At 38.6% G+C, this 21627-nt stretch overlaps 1 protein-coding gene across 9 annotated transcripts in view; it reads right to left on the reverse strand.

Moving 5' to 3' along the window:
* The window catches only part of CDC14A (cell division cycle 14A), a 188449-nt gene that overhangs the window by 95747 nt on the left and 71075 nt on the right, over positions 1-21627 (reverse strand). For 7 of the 9 annotated variants that reach the window (XM_055584960.1, XM_055584959.1, XM_055584961.1 and 4 more), the window contains 2 exons: positions 5076-5142; positions 1886-1948 (listed from right to left, as the gene is read on the reverse strand). In XM_055584960.1, the coding sequence (XP_055440935.1) occupies positions 1886-1948; positions 5076-5142 (130 nt within the window). Of the gene's footprint in view, positions 1-1885; positions 1949-3335; positions 3421-5075; positions 5143-21627 lie in introns of all 9 variants that reach the window. The other 2 variants (XM_055584967.1, XM_055584968.1) reach the window with 1 other exon arrangement.

Below are 21627 nucleotides of genomic sequence, written 5' to 3' on the forward strand. Positions count from 1 at the left end.
GAGTTCAAGAAAAACATCTATTTCTGCTTTATTGACTATGCCAAAGCCTTTAACTGTGTGGATCACAATAAACTGGGAAATTCTGAAAGAGATGGGAATACCAGACCACCGGACCTGCCTCTTGAGAAACCCATATGCAGGTCAGGAAGCAACAGTTAGAACTGGACATGGACATGGACAACAGACTGGTTCCAAATAGGGAAAGGAATATGTCAAGGCTGTATATTGTCACCCTGCTTATTTAACTTATACGTAGAATACATCATGAGAAACGCTGGGCTGGATGAAGTACAAGCTTGATCAAGATTGCGGGGAGAAATATCAATAACCTCAGATATGCAGATGACACCACCCTTATGGCAGAAAGTGAAGAAGAACTAAAGAGCCTCTTCATGAAAGTGAAAGAGGAGAGTGAGAAAGTTGGCTTAAAGCTCAACATTCAGAAAATGAAGATCGTGGCATCCAGTCCCATCACTTCATGGTAAATAGATGGGAAACAGTGTAAACAGTGGCTGACTTTATTTTTTTGGGCTCCAAAATCACTGCAGATGGTGATTGCAGCCATGAAAGTTATGACCAACCTAGACAACATATTAAAAAGCAGAGACATTACTTTGCCAACAAAGGTCTGTCTAGTCAAGGCTATGGTTTTTCCAGTGGTCATGTATGGATGTGAGAGTTGGACTATAAAGAAAGCTGAATGCTGAAGAACTGATGCTTTTGAACTGTGGTGTTGGAGAAGACTCTTGAGAGTCCCTTGGACTGCAAAGAGATCCAACCAGTCCATCCTAAAGGAGATCAGTCCTGGGTGTTCGTTGGAAGGACTAATGTTGAAGCTGAAGCTCCAATAATTTGGCCACCTCATGTGAAGAGCTGACTCATTTGAAAAGACCCTGATGCTGGAAAAGATTCAAGGTGGGAGGAGAAGGGGATGACAGAGGATGAGATGGTTGGATGGCATCATTGACTCAATGGACATGAGTTTGGGCAAACTCCGGGAGTTGGTGATGGACAGGGAGGCCTGGCGTGCTGCGGTTCATGGGATCACAAAGAGTCGGACACAACTGAGGGACTGAAGTGAACTGAACTGAAGACTCCTCTACTAACCCGGAAGTGCTCTTCCCTCACACCTCCTTATAGCACAATGTAACCTTGACAGCCTTTGCCTAAACTGCCTTGCTGAGCAGCAAGATACTATTCAAAAACTTTGTAATAGTGTGTGTGTCTGTGTTTAGTCTCTCAGTCATGTTGGACTCTTTGCAACTGCATGGACTGTAGCCTGCCAGTCTTCTCTGTCCGTGGTATTTTTCAGGCAAGAATACTAGAGTGGATTGCTATTTCTTCCTCCAGGGGATCTTCCCAACCCCTCTTCTGCATCTCACACATTGCAAGCAGATTCCTTATGGCTGAGCCACTAGGGGAACCCTTTGTTATGATCCCGTGGTAAAAAAAAAAAATTCAACCAACTCTCAGAACTGAGTACATTAGCCACCTTTCAAATCAAGATATACACAAAAATATTACAAGGCACAAATCTGGTTTTGTTTTAATCAAAACCTGGATTTTTAAATAAAAGTAACATGATTTTACTACCAAATTATACTTTTAAATTGTTTTTTCTTATAAACTAAAGGTTCAAAGCAACTGTCAATAAAGGTTTGATGAAAGAATATAGAGAGACATGGTATTTTCCTAAACTAAAATTTTGATAACTCCTAGTTCAAAGGCAATAATCAAAGCTGAAAGGATGAAGCTGACAACTATAGAAAACTGCAGAATGCTTTTATTTAGCAGTCAATCAATTTGTAATACCTGAGTGCTAGGAATAAAAGAACAATTTAATCAATGTGAAATTATAGCTTCCAAAAAATTAAAATGTACAAACCTCATAATGTTCATATTCATCCACATCAAATGTCTCAAAGTCAAAAAATCCATGTTGTAATCCCTAAAAGCAGAATTTGAATTAGTTTTTCATGTGAAATTGATAACGACTTCTAGGCATTTCTGGAATTCCTGCTCACAAATGATTCTGCCTGACCTGAAGGAGAAAATTTGCAACTTTCAATTCATAATACATATCTAGAAACCATCTAACATACATAATTTTGCTTTGGGGCTGTCTTTGGGACTAAACACTTAGAAAAATATGAAAATATGTCCCACACAATATGCTTCTTTAGTTCTGATATACATTAGTTTTTAATTAAAATTATTCATATATATATATAATGGATCATACTATAAATGTATAGTTAAAACCTATTGGGAACTATGCAATTAATTCATACTAACTATAACAGAATATATAATCGTGATTAAATTTTCAGCTGGAAGAAAAATCAGTTATTCTCAGGTTTTTTTCCTTTTTATCATTAATGAGATATTTGGTAAAAAGGGAGTTTTTACTTAATAGGCCCTTATTTGTTCCTAAAGTCTACAATGAGAGAATTTGTTTTACAGTGATAGTTTTTGAAAGAGTAAAAATGTACTTGACTACTCTTACAATTTAGAAGGAAGAATCGATCTTTTAACAACAAAGAAAATTTTCATACTTCTTTTTTATAACCAATGATTTAGAATTTAAAAGTATCTGGCTTATTCAGACATAATATTTTGAAGAGGTGTCTTTTGTTTTATAAGTCATGAAGCGACACAAATTACCTTAGAATACAAAATCAGTTACTTTTAAAAGTTACATGATCAAGTCATTAAAAATAGAAGAATCTATTAAGCCAAGTTTAGTACATCTATCTTTGAAAATACCTTAGAGACTGGCGTTTTCCAAAATGTAGAACACCTGCACATAAGGTAATTTATATTTAAAATACAGACCCCTGGGCCCCATCGCAGAACTATGAAATCAGGTTTTTGAGGGTGGGATCATCGTTTTTTAAATGCCTTCCTAAGTGACTCTGACAACACTGGCTGAGACAACCTCTACAGGACAAGCAGAACCACCTATCTCAATTATTTCACCTTGAAACAAAGCAGCTTACTTCATCTTCATGTACCATTCCAGGCACAACAGTGAGAATACATGCCCTGAACTACCACTTTCCTTCCTCTTTTTTTAAAGAGTGTTTGTGTTTGTGTATGCCTCTATGTGTAGTTCACACATATACAACCTGTGCTTATAATGACGCCAATACATCAAAATCAGAAAGATATGCTTTCTAAAAAGGCAAAAATGTGGACATACTCTACCTTCATAGGAGATACAGTACTCACTGCCACAAAAATAGCCTGAGTGTGTGTGTGTGTGTGTGTGGGCATGTGCACACGCTCGATCATGCCCAACTCTTTTCGATCCCCTGGACTGTAGCCCACCTTACCCCAGAGGATCTTCCTGACCCAGGATCAAACCTGTGTTTCTTGAGTCTCCTGCATTGGCAGGTGGATTCTTGACAACTGCGCCACCTGGGAAGCCCCATATAAGAGCGTTCAGAGAGGCAATGTGTCCTAGTTACTTAGAGACATGTTGAACAATCAATCAGATCCTCTAAATCTCATTTACATTTGGGTAAAATAAACCCCAGCATTTAATGAAACAAGAAATTTACAGAAGACCTTATTAATGAATAAAGTCATGTCCTCCTTTTACATGAGCAAGGATGTCATAAATGTCTGTATCAAGTTATCAGTTACCATAACAACAGGAGGGATACTCCAGTGTGAACTCTTCTTCAATTTCATATGTATTATAAAAGAAACAGCTTGTACCAGATGGCAGGATAAGCAATAATAATAATAGTGACAATAAATAGATTACCCTTCTCCATTGAGTCATATTTTTTAAATGCTAAAATTCTGGATTGTATACTGGCTGAAATATACATAAGGGTCCTTGTGTTATTGGAAGTGTGGGTTGGTGATGTTATTCGCAGGAGATAGGCTAGGTTATTTTGATAGTTTTTAAGTGAAACGAAAAATGTTTGGAAACCATTTTAAAGTTTTACAGAGTTTAAGTTCATTTTAAAATGAAATAACAAAGTCAAAAACAAACATACAGAAAACAAGTAGCATATTTTACATAGCAATTTTCTCAACTTGAAATAAGGCAAAAGCAATGTTATACTGCATCAGAGAAAAGAATCTAGAACAAAGCTCACTACTGATACTATATTTACACGATGACCCTTGCCAATGGGTTATGAAATACATACATTCCTGGCTGGTAAAAGTCATGGCTGTATGTTCGAGATGGAATGATGTACTCCAAAGCTTCTTTAGAATTCACAGCATAACATGCATGACTCAGACTGTAAATCAATGTTTCTAAAACATATTCCAAAGTTCTCAACAATCTTTTGGATTAACTTCTCCACAACGTATATAAATGACTCAATAACTATGGCTGTAAACTTTAGAGTGCATCAGATCACACAGACAGCAGGGCACCGCTCCCAGAGTTTATGGTCCAGTTGCTATTGGATGAGGTCTGAGCATCCGCATCTCTGCACAAGTTCCCACACTGGGACAACCATGGGTTTATGACATACCCAGATAAGATACTAGAAGGAACTCCAGACTGATATGGAAATCTGAGTTAGAAGAAGCCCTAATAACTCCCTGTGGCCCTGAGAGTGACTTAACCTCTCTGGGGTTGTTTCCTCATCTGTAAAAGTGAGATAATAATATCTAACCTGCTGACTACTTCCTGGGTATGTAATACTATCCAATGAGAAAAACAAGGTGGGAATGTTCTCCACACTGACAGAGGCGAGTTGTGGCTTAGATGACTTCCTGCCTCTCTCACACCAAGATCTAGCTTGATAAGGAAGCTGAGCAGGTGACAAAGCAAGGTCACAGCAATGGCAGCAGGTAGAAATGCTAACACAAGTAGTTTAAGTGAGAAAGGGAGACCCCTTCTGCGTCTATAAGAGTTATCCCCCAGAACACCTCCCCTGTTGGCCCTGTGGTCTGTATTTTGCAGATCAACCATCATTCAAGAAGTAGAAAGCCACCTTCTTACTACCCCCTCTCCCTTCTCTCCAACAACAAAGATAGCAGCTCCACTCCTTTTTCATATTGTTAAATTACGATGGCAGCTACAGCAAGGAAATTGTTATTACCTTTCTGATTCCCTGCAAACAGTCGAGGATGGTGAGATTGTAAGTGCAATTTCCAAAGGAAGCATCCCTATGAAGACAAAAAAAAAAAAAAGTAACATTAAAGACATGCATTTTGAATACTCAAAATAATATGTCAGTTGGATACATGCTTGTTTGGTTTCACAGCTGTCAACATGGTAAACTTATATAACACATCAGATCCTACTAGTTAACTACTCCTACAGCTTAACTCAAGCACTTCTGAAATTGCTTGAATCCAACAAGCTGAGTTAAGAGAAAGCAGATTTAGGAACCAGAGCTCTGTGATCAGATTGCCTTCAAATTCCAACTCTGCCACGTATTGGCTGGGAGCTCAAGCCAATTTTACCTCCATCTGTTTTGCTTTCCTGATTTGTGAAATGAAGTTACTAATTTAATATTCACAGAACTGTTGTTGGATTTCATTAAAAAAAAACAATGTCCTTCCTATAGTGCCTAGCACAAAGGAACCACTCAATAAGTATTATGACTATTATTCTTATTATTAACAATGAGTGTTTCATTAAGTAAAACATGCATCATCATCAGAGGTATTCAGAAAGAGAAATAACCATCTGGCAGGAATACAGCAGAGTGGTGAAAGTGAAAGTCATTCAGTTGTGTCTGACTCTCTGCAACCCTATGGACTGTAGCCCACCAGGCTCCTCTGTCCATGGGGATTCTCCAGACAAGAACACTGGACTGGGTAGCCATTCCCTTCTCCAGGAGATCTTCCCAACCCAGGAATCAAACCTGAGTCTGCTGCATTACAAGCAGATTCTTTACCATCTGAGCCATCAGGAAAGCCCATATGGCAAATACAAACATAAAAGACTAAGGGGGACAATGTATTCAGGTCAATAAAACCTGGCAGTTACTTTCACAGATTAAATGCCACCACTTCCATTCTGCTCCCCTACCCCCACCTTCATCCCCACAAAAATTGCTAAGGAAAATGCCATCCTGCTTCCAAACAATCTCCTCTCAGGTTCTAGGAAAAGTGGAGACCTACTGCATCGAAAACTGAGTGCTTCATCCTTTATTTAAGTTTTTAGAGCAACTTAGCAGGCCTTCTTTAGGCAACATAAAACTCTAGTATCAAGTTCAGGTCAGTTAGCAGAACTGGCATTGGAGCTTTAACACTAACAATGTTCCAAGGTGTCCAAGGCAAGAAACTTGACCTCAAGGCTCTCAGTAGCTTGGCCCAGCCCCCATTGCTGACCTGAATGAACAGAGCGGTCAGGCACCTGCCAATCACAAAGTCAAATGTACCACACAAAGTGGAGGCCCAGTGGGGAACGCCACAGAAGACATTTCATGGGGAGAAAATGACTCTTTAAGGTTTTAACACATAATTAACATAGAACTAAGTCTTGTATCACAACCAGTCAAGGGAACTTGAACCGATGGCTGCTAAGCCGCGAACTGAAATGCAACATCAACATCACTGAGTTTCAGCATCCTGATCACCTAATTTAAAAATGGTAGGTTAACTTAAGCAAGGCAGCCTAACAGAAATGTTTAAGTCCTGAAACTTCAAAGTTAACCTATGTTAAGGAAGGGTTATTCTAGGTATTTCATCCTGATTTAAAGAGTTCTTTTTCAATGCTATCTAAACACATAGGGAAAAACAAAAGAGCCCCCTTTTCAAACATCTTGTAAAGACATAAATCATATATTAAGAAGCAAATTATAATGGATTAAGCTAGTGAAAGTAGCAGCTATGGATCTAAGAAAAAAATACTAATTTATATAAATAACAACACATTCCTTTGTAGGAACTTGTCTTTTTAGGACAAGGTTCAGAACCTTTTGTTTGTCATGGACCCCTGCAGCATTCTCATGGACCCCTCTTTTCAAAATGTTTTCAAATGAATAAAATACATAGAACTGATCAAAGACAAATGTAATTAAACGTAAAGTTAACAAAATATAACAAAAACAAATATATAATACAATAATTATGTATAATACCATTCTTAACATAGTAGTAGTAGGTCTGATTATAGTTTTAAAGGAGTGAACATAAATATCTAAAGATATACACAACAGCTGTAATGGGATATTAAAATGTCTATAGTTTCTATTGTGAAAAAGTCACTTGAATTGCTAATACTACTATAGTTTAATATTTACAACATTTATATTGAGTTACCAAAAAGTTCGTTCAGGTTTTACTGCTGTTACATCTTTTGGAAAAATTATCTTACAGAAAAATCCAAACGAACTTTTCAGCCAACCCAGTTGTTGAATTTAATCTTATAAATTGGGACTTCCCAGGTGGTTCAGTGGTAAAGAATCCACCTGCCAATGCAGGAGACACCGGCATTCAATCCCTGGGACAGGAAGATCCCCTGGAGGAGAAAATGGCAACCCATTCGAATATTCTCGCCGGGAAAATCCCACGAACAAAAGAGCCCGGCAGGTGGTTCATGGTCACAAAGAGCTGGACACGATTGAGCAACTGAACACGCGCACATTAGCTTATGAGGCTAGTGAAAATAAAGAATTTTTGTCATCTAAATCCACTGATCCTCTGAATTCTCTCCACAAACACTAGATCAAAAACTTCTGCTTTGGTAAAGAAAAGAAAAAAACTCAGCATTTAAAAAGAATAGAAGAAATTATAAGAATTGAAGGTGCCCCTTACTTCTTCAAGTATACCTTCCCACCTAGACTCAGCTAAACAAAATGCACAAATATAGGTTATCAGACAAGTTCCAAATCCAGTCTTTCTGACTGTCTGCAAAGCATGGTGAGATTATTATGATATCTCTTGTCCTAGCACAGCCAGTCTCTACCAACAACTGAAAAGACAACTCTAGTGATGTGGTGATCAAACATGTAGACTTGAGAGTGAAGGGAGAGTTAATAGGCCATCTGACGAAACTAGGATAGAAGGCAGTCATAGCAGGCTAGAAAGACAGGCAGACATTTAAGGATGCAGTAAAATTAAGTCACATCCTCAGGACTGGGGGAAGTTGATGACATACCTTTTTTACCAAAACTTACTATGCTGGGTAATTTAGACACATTAACACATTTAATCCTCATGAAGGCAGGAGGTTCCCAAAAGCTGCCCTCGTAACTAGGCAAGAGAAAAATGGCTTATTAATGGCACCTGGCACATACACAGTCAAAGGAGAGCAACCATAAAAGTGAAGGGACACAAAGACATGATACACATTCTCTGTGGGAAAAAGAGAGAGAAAATGATAAAGGTGACAATAAATATATGTATCTACCAAAACCCCACCCGAAGGAGAATTCTAAAGGGCTTTTTAACATGGAATCCAACAAGGTCAGGGAGATGAGAGCAGACAACATCAAGAAAATTCTGAAAGCTAGAAATCAGATAAATGAGTGACAATAAATTAGAAGACTAAGAAAACTGAATACTAAGGTAACAGTGGAAAAATCAGCATTGACCCAATCAATACCAGATAATTCACAAAAGGTTCAGGAAGTGATGGCACTGGGTTCTTCAGGCAGTGAGGATGAAGGACTAAAATAAGTTGGAAGGTACCCTTAAGAAGCTGAAAGATTTTACTCCATAAAAGAAATATTTTTTATTTAAGTATACTTATTTTTAATCGGAGAACAATTGCTTTACAATATTGCATTGGTTTCTGCTATACATTAACATGAATCAGCCAGATGTATACATATGTCCCCACCTTCTGGAATCTCTCTCCCACCTCCCACCTCATCCCCTATAGTTGTCACAGAGCACCTGATTTGAGCTCCCTGCATCATGCATCAAATTTCCACAGGTTATCTAATTTTATATATGGTAATAAATATGTTTCAAAGCTACTCTCTCAATAGGTCCCAATGTCTCCTCCCCCATTGTGTCCACAAGTCATATTATCTCCCATTTTATAAATAAATCTTTCCTGTTGAGTTTTCTCAACCACCCGATGTAGTCAGCACCATGTAAAAATAAAATGGTTGGTCCTGGAAGGCAGCAAGATACCTGACCCACACAATGTTTCAAGTTTGAATTGGAAGATGAGTCGCAAGGAATATTTTCCACCTACATTGTTATGTGAAATGGAGGTGAAGTTTAGGAATACATCAGGCTTTAGTAAACTCAAAAGTTCTTCCCACTCTGAAACTGCATAATTATTCAACACAATGGATGATTTCTTTCCTTTCTATATCTCTCTCTTGGACCCTTCCCAATAGAATTTTAACATTTTTCACGTTCCTACCATTTTTAAAATAAAAAATTTTCTTGACTTCAACCACTACCCTCTCTTTGGCTTCCTCTTTAAAATAAGACTTGTCTGAAAAATTACGCATCTTACTGCTACCACTTTCTCTTCTCTCACATCTTAACCAACTCTGTTTCTACCCTCATCCATGCCAACAACATGTCTCACTAAGGTCACCAATGATCTCCTTACTGCTAAACCCAGGTGAATTTTTTGTAATGAAATAAAATTTATCATTTTAGCCTTTCTAAAGTTCACAACTTGGTGATTTTCAGTGTTTTCGTAATGTGATTTTTAGTACAGTCACAAATCACAATTTCAGTACAGTCACAATTCAATAAAGAAGGCTGAGCACTGAACAATTGATGCTTTTGAACTATGGTGTTGGAGAAGACTCTTGAGAGTCCCTGCACTGCAAGGAGATCAAACCAGTCCATCCTAAAGGAAATCAATCCTGAATATTCATTGGAAGGACTGATGCTGAAGCTGAAGCTCCAGTACTTTGGCCACCTGATGGCAAGAACTGACTCATTAGAAAAGACCCTGATGCTGGGAAAGATAGAAGGCAGAAGGAGAAGGGAACAACAGAGGATAAGATTGTAGATGGATATGAGTTTGAGCAAACTCCAGGAGATGGTGAAGAACAGGGAAGCCTGGCACGCTGCAGTCCATGGGATTGCAAAGAGTCGGACACGACTGAGTGGCTGAACAACAACAATTCACACCACTAATTTCAAACCATTTCTGTCACCCCAGAAAGAAACTATAACCATTTGTAATAACTCATCATTCCCTCTCCCTCCCCTTTCCATCCCTGACAATCACTAATCTACTTTCTGTCTCTCTGGATTTGCTTATTCTAAATCCAGGGAACATTCTGCAAGCATCATTTTATTTACTATTAATATGTCAGGAACAGGTAATTCCCTCTGAATATTCTCTTCATTGTTTCTGGATTCTACCCCTCTCAACACTACTCCATCCCAATGTTCTGTGCAAAGTCATCCTTCACCTCCCATCTCCTCAAGGTTCAACTCCAGACTCAGATTCTTCATACTTCATACTTTCTCCCAAGCCTGGGCACTCTCAACTTTAATATCATCAGCATCAGCACTGCCAGTATGGCTTCTTAGAACACAGAATGCTGGACCCCACCTGAGTTTCAGATTCAGTAGGTCTGGGGAAGGGGTTGAGACTGTGCACTTCTAACAAATTTCCAGGTGCTATCAGTGCTTCTGGTAGGAGGGACCACATTTTGAGGATCACTGCCCTATACAAACTCATTGACATAAGTTACCATCTATCTGCCAATAAGCTTTAAGGGCTTCTCTCTAGCACTGATTCCTTAAAACTCCAAAATGGTACAGCCAACCACATACATGACATTTCCATTTGGGCGTCTTAAGGTATCTCATGGGCTTTTCTGGTGGCTCAGAATCTGAGCTCACAATCTCAGATTCTGGTAAAGAATCTACCTGCAATGCAGGAGACCCGGGTCCCATCCCTGGGTTGGGAAGATCCCCTGGAGAAGGAAATGGCAACCCACTCCAGTACTCTTGCCTGGAGAATTCCATGGATGGAGGAGTCTGGTGGGCTACAGTCCATGGGGTCTCACTGTGTAAGAAGAATCTCTTGAATATGCCCCCACCCCAAAATAGTAACAACAATACCCTGGCCCTCCAACCCTAATTCAGTAAAAGATACAGCTTCCATAATCACTCAAGCTAGCACCCAGAAGTCCTTCCATCTCTCTCATTTCCATATTCTACTGTGCTCTGCCTTATTGCTTTTCCCTCCTAAGCATCTCTTGAATGCACTTACTTCTCCTCAGTTCTGCTAACTCTCAGGCAGTACCTCTCATGCAGACAAGAGCCTCCCCATGTCCACTCCTTGCCTTTCTATTGAGTATTCTTCACGGCAGCCAGAGTGATAGCTTGAAAAGGCAAGTCTGCTCCTGTTACTCTTCTGCTGTCACCCTTCACTGATTCCCACTGCTCTCTGAAGGGAAGGTTCAAATCCTAAAATAGATGCAAGGCCTGTGATACCCGGCCCTGCCTGCCCCTCCGGTCTCTTCCTCATTTCACTCTCCCTTCTCGCTCTCTGAACCCATCACAATGCCCTTCCCTGAGCTCCTTGGAGAGGCACTCAGCTCCCACCACAGAACCTTTGCTTCTCAGGTCACATGTTCTCCAATTGCCTGTGCCTAGGTTACCCTACTCACCCTTCAGCTCCCAGCTCATAGATCACTTATCTCAGGAGGAAAAACCTCCAGCCCCACTCTCTGGCTAGATCAGGTCCCCAACATTTTTTCCCCACTGGACTTAACTACAGTTTGACATTATATCCTGATGTGTTCATTTGATTCTCTGCCTCTCAATATATAAGAGTCACGTAGAAGACAGCATCTATATGTTTATTACTCCCTACTGTCTCCTTAGTACCTATTATAGTGCCTGGTATGAAACAAACAATAAATGTTTGTCAGTAAGTGTTTAAATTAAAGAAGCTTGGGAGATCATCCCAAGAAAATGTTGGATAATATTCTACAGCCACTTTTGCTATCTCAAGGGCCTAACACTTCAATTCTCATTAACAAGAAGAGCTTTCTTTCCATTAACCCAAAATTCTTTTGTCCATTGATATCATCCTCTGTTCTCTTTGTCAAAGAGTATTGATTGAAAAAAGCTACAAGCAATGATGTTCAAAGTAATTTTCTTTTCTTTTGTCAAGTGGTATTAAACACACTTTTATTTTAAAACAGATATTTTAGAGAGGTTAAAGGGAGCTTTTAGGATTTACATCACTATACCAATGTGCTACAAAGTTTTATACTCCCACAGTTTTTGTTGCAGTTATGGTTCCCATTTGTTTATTTAACTCCTGATTTGCTTTTTTACTCAATCATTCATGCATTCATTTATATTTATTGAGCCAAATAGTTCCTGAGTTGAATAAGAGGACACGTGTTTTTCCACCTTCCTCACAAAGGACCACTGAAAGCCTACAGAGATCAACCACAGGAAAAAGCTTGCACGTCCTATGCTGCCTGGGAAAACTACGGCTCTAACCCTTATCTACCACGACAGTTATACCATGAATTGCATTACTCACTTAAGCAGGCAAACACAAGGGTGCTCTTCATTCAGGAGATGAGGTAATACCCAAACACTCAGGACTTCTAGTCATTCGGCTTTGCTGAAGAAGAAATCATGGGTCTATAACTCCCAATACAGAAGACTAACATCAGGACGAATCTAGAGACATCCAAATACAAATTCAGCTCAGCCTCATGCTTGACCATCCAAATTCTATCCACCTCGGCAATTCTATCTTTCTAAATGTGACTTCTGGCAAAATAGTCAACTGAACCATAAAACTATTATGAAGTTATCATAAAAAATCCCTGGCAGTCAATAAATATTTGCTGAATAAAAAACTAAATGTATGAATATTTTAATAGATGAAACAACTGGGATTTTTACTTATTTTCATATTTTTACATTTATTTTGCAGAGAAGTAGTAGCAGCAAAATTAAAGAAAACCAGAATCACCATCCACAAAGAGATACAAAGAGGAAGGACTTGATTGCCCTAGAGCTATCTTTTTACAGTCTCTCAAGAGTCAATTGTTAGATAATCAAAAATTTTGAGAGCCCAAATCAGCCTTGGTGGGAATATTTACACCACAGAAATCAGCAAATGCTCTTTACTTAAAGAGCTGGTTTACCAGCACACCACTGCCTGCAACCTGTGAATTCAGAATGAAGCAACCCTGCAAATGGTAATAATAAGCAGATGAAACCAGAGATGAAAGAACATATTTACACAAAATAGTAAGAAAACATTTCTGGTAATGAAGTTGTTTGAAGAAAAAAATGAAAAACAGAGTTGCACTGTTTACAATGTGGAGATTCCATTAAAGAATAAAAAAGAGCTATAGCAAATGGACTAAGAAATAACAGAAATGCCTCCTTTATATGTCTTGATTCTATGATTCTCTGCAAATCCTCTGGATAGCAAGTAGCTACAAGGTAGGCAAATATCTGCAGAGCAGTGGGTTAGAAAGGATCTCAAAGGTCATCTGAGCACTGTTCCAACCACTGAACTGAATCCCATCTGCACAACCAGCACAAGATCCAAGCTTCCTAAGGACAGAGAATGTGTTCTTTATGCTGTATGCCCAGAGTCTAGTACAGTATTGCACACATTACTATGCTGTGGCTGTTGTATGAATGAATGAATGACCATTACCAGGAGACCATTCAACATATGCCCGAACAACTCTAAGTGGCTGGGAACTACTGACATTTCAAAGTAAAAATTATATAAAACAATCTGTAATCATCAACTATATACAGTCACAAAAATGTAATCTAGATCATAGTTTTCCAACAGAAATATAATGCAATAGAGAGCCACATGTGTAATTTTAATTTTTACATACCCATACTAAAGTAAAAAGAAATAAATGACATCAATTTCAATAATATATTTTGTTTAATCCAGTCTGAAATATTATCAGTTCAGAACATAATCAACATAATTATAAGATATTTTACTTTTTTATACTAAGTCTTTGAAATCTAATGTGTGTTTGGTAGTCTTACAGTCTATTTCAGTTTGGACTAAACAAATTCCAAGTGCTGAATAGTACATGTAGGTTGTAGCTACTGTTCTAGGCAATTCAGCTCTAGACTAATTTGTATGGATACCTGGGAATTAGACAATGTACTAAAATACTTTATACAGCTGTCTAAAGTACACCTGGCTTTCAGTTTCTGAACACATCCACGACATATATGTACCAGGTCCCTAGAAAAGAATAAGCCAATTGTTTAATATTATCTAGACCTACAAGATAAAAATGTATTTGATAAGAACTAGTGAGGAGGACAAGGCTATTTCCCACTATGAAAACAAAATCAAATGGCTTCATGGGGCAGAGCCAAAAATTGAGCACAACCAGTACCTAACAAAAAAATGCAACACAGAATCTCTTCTTTTCAGATTTAACATAAAGCTATACACTAATCATTTTGCTCATCTAAAGAAACAGAGATATGTAAAAATTCACTTCTAAATCATGGCTTAAAAGGTCATATAAATCAGCAAAACAGAATCTATCTAGAAGTAGCAATAACAGGCACCAGAAAGAGACCAAGAGCTGTGCTCTGGGCCTTTTATCAATATCTGAGCGTCCCCCATTTAACCACATTTAACTTTGCTTAAAGACAAAAATACTAGTAAATTGTCTTTGACTCCACTATTGAAAACAAGTCCTTCATATATGAGGCATTCAACAAAATACCTATGCTCATTAAGGCAAAAGACTACAAACTATTCCAAAGCACTTTCATCAACCAAGGCTGGCTATTCGAAAAGTACTATAAAGAGTACAGAAAATTTGGCACTTACCCAACTACAAAAAGTTTGGTACCCTGATCTGAAACCATAAAAACAGGAATAACAAAAGAAGTAATCTGAGCCAATTTTCACAACTCAAACTATTGAAGCACTGCCATGATTCAAAAGAAAAAAAAAAGATATAACTCACTTCCTTCTGTGTATTTAGTGGGTCATACAGACCTTGACAGTTGTTTCTGTTTTCAGATTCTGAATAGTGGTGCTTATTTACCACTTTCACAAGAAAACCTGATAAATCTGCTTTTCATGGTGGTCCAAATTACTCAATACACCCCAGCTGTTGAGAATAGATTCAACAGTCTGGACAGAATAATCTATTCTCTTCTATTTTCAAGACTCAGGAAACTAGCCCATCCTCACTATTCAAAACTAAGGCAGGGGCTTCCCTGGTGCATCCGTGGTAAAGAATCCGCCCCACCAATACAGGAGACACAAGTTCGAACCCTGATCTGAGAAGATCCCGCCTGCTGAGGAACAACTAAGCCTGTGAGCCTGTGAGCCTGCTCCAGAGCCTGGGAGCAACACCTACTGAAGCCCCCATGCCCCAGAGTCAGTGCTCAGCAACAGGAGCCACCCCAGTGAGAAGCCTTCGAACCACAACTGAGAGAAGCCCCTGCTCACCACAACTAGGAAAAAAAAAACCCATGAAGCAACGAAGAGCCAGCACAGCCAAAAATAAATAAATAAAATTATTTTTAAAAAAAAGCTAATGCAGATTTTTTTTTCCCAATCACATCAAGCATCAAAAGCAAAAAGAGTCATGAAGGCAGAAATGACTCCAAAGATCAACACTGAGAAGCAGAGAAGTGGCCATCATAAAGAAAAGTTGAGAATGAAAGAAAAGTCTTAGAGCATAAAATAAATTTTGTTTCTACATTTTTGATACTCAGGGGAAAAAAAACATGGTATTAAAGACAACTTTCCTTTTGAAATACAAACAAAAATTACAGTATCATATTCGAGCTAACAAATATCTGGTTCAACATTTTATGTTAAGAGATACATTTTATAATTATGTCTAACATCTACTAGCACATATTTACTTTGCTTTAGAAGAAAGTAGGCAGCCTAATGCCAAGTTCTAAGAGGTTGACCCCTTTGAGCCTTTGTTGAGACCTACAAGCTCTGGCATGCCCAGAGAAGATTTCCTATTAAGACAGGACCACATTACTAGCTCAGCAACTGATATATCACTAGGGGTCATCCCCAAAACACAACAAACCCATCCCTGAACACAAACAGTATGGGTTCATTTTAATAACAAATGTCATTAAAGGATTACTAGGGAGAGGTTGGAGAAGACAATGGCACCCCACACCAGTACTCCTGCCTGGAAAATCCCAAGGATGGAGGAGCCTGGTGGGCCGCAGTCCATGAGGTTGCTAAGAGTTGGACAAGACTCAGCGACTTCACTTTCACTTTTCAGTTTCATGCATTGGAGAAGGAAATGGCAACCCACTCCAGTGTTCTTGCCTGGAGAATCCCAGGGACAGGGGAGCCTCGTGGGCTGCCGTCTATGGGGTCGCACAGAGTCGGACACGACTGAAGCGACTTAGCAGCAGTAGCAGCAGCAGGGAGAGGTTTGTGGGTTCTCTATTAAGGAAGGTTTTCTGATATCAAGTCAGCTTTAAGAGAAAACTCCTGTTCCTGTTAGATTCCTATTCCTATTAGATAAAATACCACTATTTAACACACCATCTATTTCTAAGACTAAGGAAACAGCACAAAAGCATTTCCACAAATGGCAACTTATTATTCTAATCCCAAGAGACCTATTTTGTTCCACACAGGTGTGGATCAGGAAATGTGCCCTAGAGTTTCAGAAGGCTAGTTCTGCTGAATGTTAACAGAAAGAGCCCTGTCCATCCTAAAGGAAATAGATCCTGAATATTCATTGGAAGGACTGATGCTGAAGCTGAAGCTCCAATACTTTGGCCACCTGATGAGAAGAGTCTACTTATTGGAAAAGACCTTGATGCTGGGAAAGATTGAAGGCAAGAGGAGAAGAGGGTGTCAGAGGGTAAGATGGCGGGATAGCAACACCAATGCAATGGACACGAACTTGGGCAAACTCCCGAATATGGTGAGGGTCAGTGGGGCCTGGCGTGCTGTAGTCCATGGGGTCCCAAAGAGTCAGACACAACTGGGTGACTGAACAACAACAACAAATCTTACAGAGCAGTAGTTCACAACCTTGGCAGCATATTGGAATCATTTTGGTACTTTTTAAAAATCCCAACACCCAGACTTCACCTCAGGCCACTTATATCAGAATTTTGGGAAGTAGAACCAGCAGCAATCTTTTTTAAAAGCTTCCCAGACTTCTAAAAAACAAGTAAATGGGGCTTCCCAGGTGACACACGTGGTAAAGAACCCACTTGCCAATGCAGGTGACGTAAGAGACACGGGTTCGATCCCTGGGTCGGGAAGGTCCCCTGGAGGAGGACATGGCATCCCACTCCAGTATTCTTGCCTGCAGCCTCCCATAGACAGAGGAGCCTGGGGGTCACAGTCAGACACGACTGAAGCGACTTAGCACACAAACACATGAGAAGCAATATACCTTAGGGAAACACTGACTATAAGCCTCTTATTCAAGCTAAAACAAATTCGCCATGCAAAAATATGTTCCTGGATCTATACAGGATGAGACCAACCAAAAAAAATTACAAAACAAAACACACACTACACTTAACAACTGGTGACAAGACAGCCAACATTCAACCAGCTTTATTTCATTGGATGTCAGCATAGCACCCTATCTCATCCTCACCTCTGCATCTAAAGCCATTATTTTTTAAGTCATGTTTTCTGTATTTGTCTTTGAAACTGGGACCCTGATGTTGTTTATTTTCTATATGGTTGTATTCCCCATTTAATTTTATATGTCACAGAAAAATTGGGTTTTAGCAGATTTATGAATCATCAATACCAAAAAAGTTACCAAGCTAATACATATGGACCAACAAAACAAGAAGTGCAAAGTGAATTTAAAAGCACAAAAAAAGATATAAAAGCAGAGTTGTACAATTTAGACAGGTTACCTTTTCAATGTTAGGAGAGATTTAGAGAGTTTTCACAAACAGTTTTATGAACACCCAAAAATGCAGACTTAAAAACCACTGCCATTGACTACCAGGAAAATAATCTAGGAATTCCACTAAGGGTTGGTGATTTCATAGACAGGCTGCAATTAATATGACTTTGTAGAATGACTGGTCAACAGTACAGACTATAAATTTGGTAGTACAGTGACTGACAGAAGAGAACCTAAAAAGACTCATACCAGGCTCGCCAATTCAAACTCTGTGACTCTGGCCTGAGAAATGAAAAGCCCCTTGTTCCTTTGACGGCCAACTGCCAAGCCTACAGTAAAGATGAATGGACTCTAAGAATTAAAGTAGGTGAAATATACTCTTTTCCTCTAGTTTTAAGTTAAACTCTTGATAAATACATGGGCAATTCTAGTAAAGTGAAAAGTATAGCTTTCGACACATTTACTTTCCAATTAAATGGAACACCCTAAAACTGCAGACATAACATCACAACAAATACCCCTTGAGTTTCACACCAAGAAGAAATTTAAATGCCACCAAAGTCTACTATACGTATAGTAATCAAGGACAGGCAGCAGATGGAGGTAGGAGTGGGAGAATTGAACGAAGATGGTCAAAAGGTACAAGCCTCCAGTTATAAGATAAACAAGTACTGGGGATATACAGCACAGCATGATGACTAGAGATAACACTGCTGTATGGCATATTTGAAAGTTCTTCAGGGAGTAGATCCTAAAAGTTCTCATCATAAAAAAATTGTAACTACCTGAGGTAATAAATGTTAACTAAACTTACTGTGGTAATTATTCCACAATATATGGATGTCAAGTCATTCTGCTGTACACTTTAAATTTATACAGTGTTGTATATCAATTATATGTCTATCAAACTGGAAGGAAAAAAGAATGAGCAGTAAATCTATCTAAACCTTTTCTTAAATTTGCTTCATCTTTAGTGAATTTTTAGCTAGGTTATTTACAATTTGTAAGATAAATCCAAATAGAAAACCTCACATTATTCCACAGTGATAAAAGAACAGGCTCTGCATGATTAAAATACCTTTAGACCATCAAATTTTGCACCCGGTCTTATGTCCCTGGATATGTTCCAGTGTCTCCTAGTTTGTAGTCTGGAGGAACTTGAATAGCATTTGTATCCTAAGGCAATGGCACCCCACTCCAGTACTCTTGCCTGGAAAATCCCATGGACGGAGGAGCTTGGTGGGCTACAGTCCATGGGGTCGCTAAGAGTCGGACATGACTGAGCAACTTCCCTTTCACTTTTCACTTTCATGCATTGGAGAAGGAAATGGCAACCCACTCCAGTGTTCTTGCCTGGAGAATCCCAGGGACGGGGGAGCCTGGTGGGCTGCTGTCTATGGGGTCGCACAGAGTCGGACACGACTGAAGCGATGCAGCAGCAGCAGCAGGGCTTCCCTTGTGGCTCAGCTAATAAAGAATCCGCCTGATATGTGGGAGACCTGGGTTTGATCCCTGGGTTGGGAAGACCCCCTGGAGAAGGGAAAGGCTACGCACTCCAGTATTCTGGCCTGGAGAATTCCGTGGACTATATAGTCCATAGGGTCGGAAAGAGTCAGACACAACTGAGCAACTTTCACTCACTCACTGTGTAAAAATTGTATAAATCTTAATTATGTTGAATTGGTTCATAGTGCTTTTCAGGTCTACTCTATCCTTCTATTTCTCTGTGTATTCATTCTATTAATTTTTGAGAGTTTGATATTGAAACTCTAAAATCTTAATTTATCTACTTAAATAATTGTAATATATAGTGGAACTATGTAACTTTGTTCTGTATTTTCCAAGTCTCCTATAAATGTGTTACATTTTCATAATTTAAAAAATAAAAAAGTTTACAAATAGAAAAACTCAATCAGATAGTACTTTTAGTTAAAACAATACACTGTAAACATTATACAGTATCCTACCTAACTTATCATTATAAAAAGATCATCTATGCCATAAATATGAAAAATTACAGCATCTAAGACCAATTCCTGCATTTTTATTCTCCATTTTCATCTTAAAGTGAAAGGCATTCATGGCACCTATCCCTAACATCTCCAATCTCCAGTTCCAGTGTTAAACCTCCTTCCTCAATATTCCCACACCTCCTAATTCCAAACTTTAATGAGACCCTTTAACTACTTTACATACCTACACATACACAAACTACACACTGAGTTCCCTAGAGCAGGTACCTGGTTGTCCTGCTGCTGCTGCTGCTACTGCTGCTAAGTCGCTTCAGTTGTGTCTGACTCTGTATGACCCCATAGACGGCAGCCCACCAGGCTCCCCCATCCCTGGGATTCTCCAGGCAAGAACACTGGAGTGGGTTGCCATTTCCTTCTCCAATGCATTAAAGTGAAAAGTGAAAGCGAAGTCATTCAGTCGTGTCAGACTCTTTGCGATCCCATGGACTGTAGCCTACCAGGCTCCTCCACCCATGGGGTTTTCCAGGCAAGAGTACTGGAGTGGGGTGCCATTGCCTTCTCCACCTGGTTGTCCTAATAACCTTTAAATCCATAGACTATCACAGTGACATGCACAGAAAAAGCAATAAATTAATTAGTGTATGTATTATTCCCTGGCACACAAATAAGAAGAGTCTAATCCCAGTCCTTGAGAGAAGACTCTGCTATACTTGATGGAGAGTCAGCTCTGCAAACAAATAATCACAATATAAGACATTTGCTTTCATGGTTTATGTAGCAAACGTAATGGGCCATGAACAAAATGTAATAGTAAATTATAGGCACAGGACCTGCCAAACTTCTCTAGAAAAATGAGCCAAGTCACTACAGAAGAGACTGCTCCAGTAAATTTTTGTTAAATCAATAAAATGTTGAAGAACAGCATTATTTAAATTTAAACCTTAAAACACTTTTATTAGAAAGACACTAAAACTATGTATAGCACAAACAGCAACACAGGCATTTCAGTAAAGAGGGCATATAAAGATACCACTCACACTTCAACAGGCCTTCAAAACTCTCTTCATTTTTCTTAATACTTAGACAATAAAACAATCACATTTAAATAGAAGTTCCTTTTGCAAATTTCTGTTTTTTAAATAGAAGTGTTAATGCAGAAAGATTAATGTAGAATTATGCAAATTAATGCAGAATCAATGCAGATTAATGCAAAAGTATTAATAAAGAAAGAAGGATTAAAAAAATCTAGAGAATGAACACAGAAGTGTAATTTAACAATAAATGGAATGAAACCCTAGATCAAAGGAAGGCCAAGGTGATGATGGCTGACCAGAACTAGTATAAAAATGATTCTTAATAGTACTGCATCAGCCTTAAGTTGATCTGGGCTGTAGACTAAAATCACTTCACATCTTATGTCAGCGTTAGGAGAAAAAACTGTTTCTGTAATAAAATTCCAGAAAACTAGTAGTATTCTTTCAACTACATTTTTCACTGAATTATAAATGCACATTGTGTAGTATTTTCTGCTTCAAATGTATGATTTACAAAGAGTATGGACTTAGAAATGCAACTTAATATAAATACAACTCATGGTGTTATCAAAAAACACAACATACAATATGTTCAAGATCAAACTTTTAGTTGGAAATAGGTGCCTAAACTAAGAAAAAAATGTCCGATGTCTGTGTTAAGCATTCTTTTTTCTGGTAAACACATTACTCAAACTTTTTAGGTCTAACAGCAATACTATGATATTCTCCAGAGTATTATCTCAGTTTCTTCTAAAAGACATTTGAGATCATCTGAATTAAAAAGCTACAGTTTAAAAGACAGGAAATGATCTAAATGTCTACCTGAGAGAGACTGGTTAAATGCACTTT

The sequence above is a fragment of the Bubalus kerabau genome, chromosome 6, assembly GCF_029407905.1.
Source record: "Bubalus kerabau isolate K-KA32 ecotype Philippines breed swamp buffalo chromosome 6, PCC_UOA_SB_1v2, whole genome shotgun sequence".
NCBI lineage: Eukaryota > Metazoa > Chordata > Mammalia > Artiodactyla > Bovidae > Bubalus > Bubalus kerabau.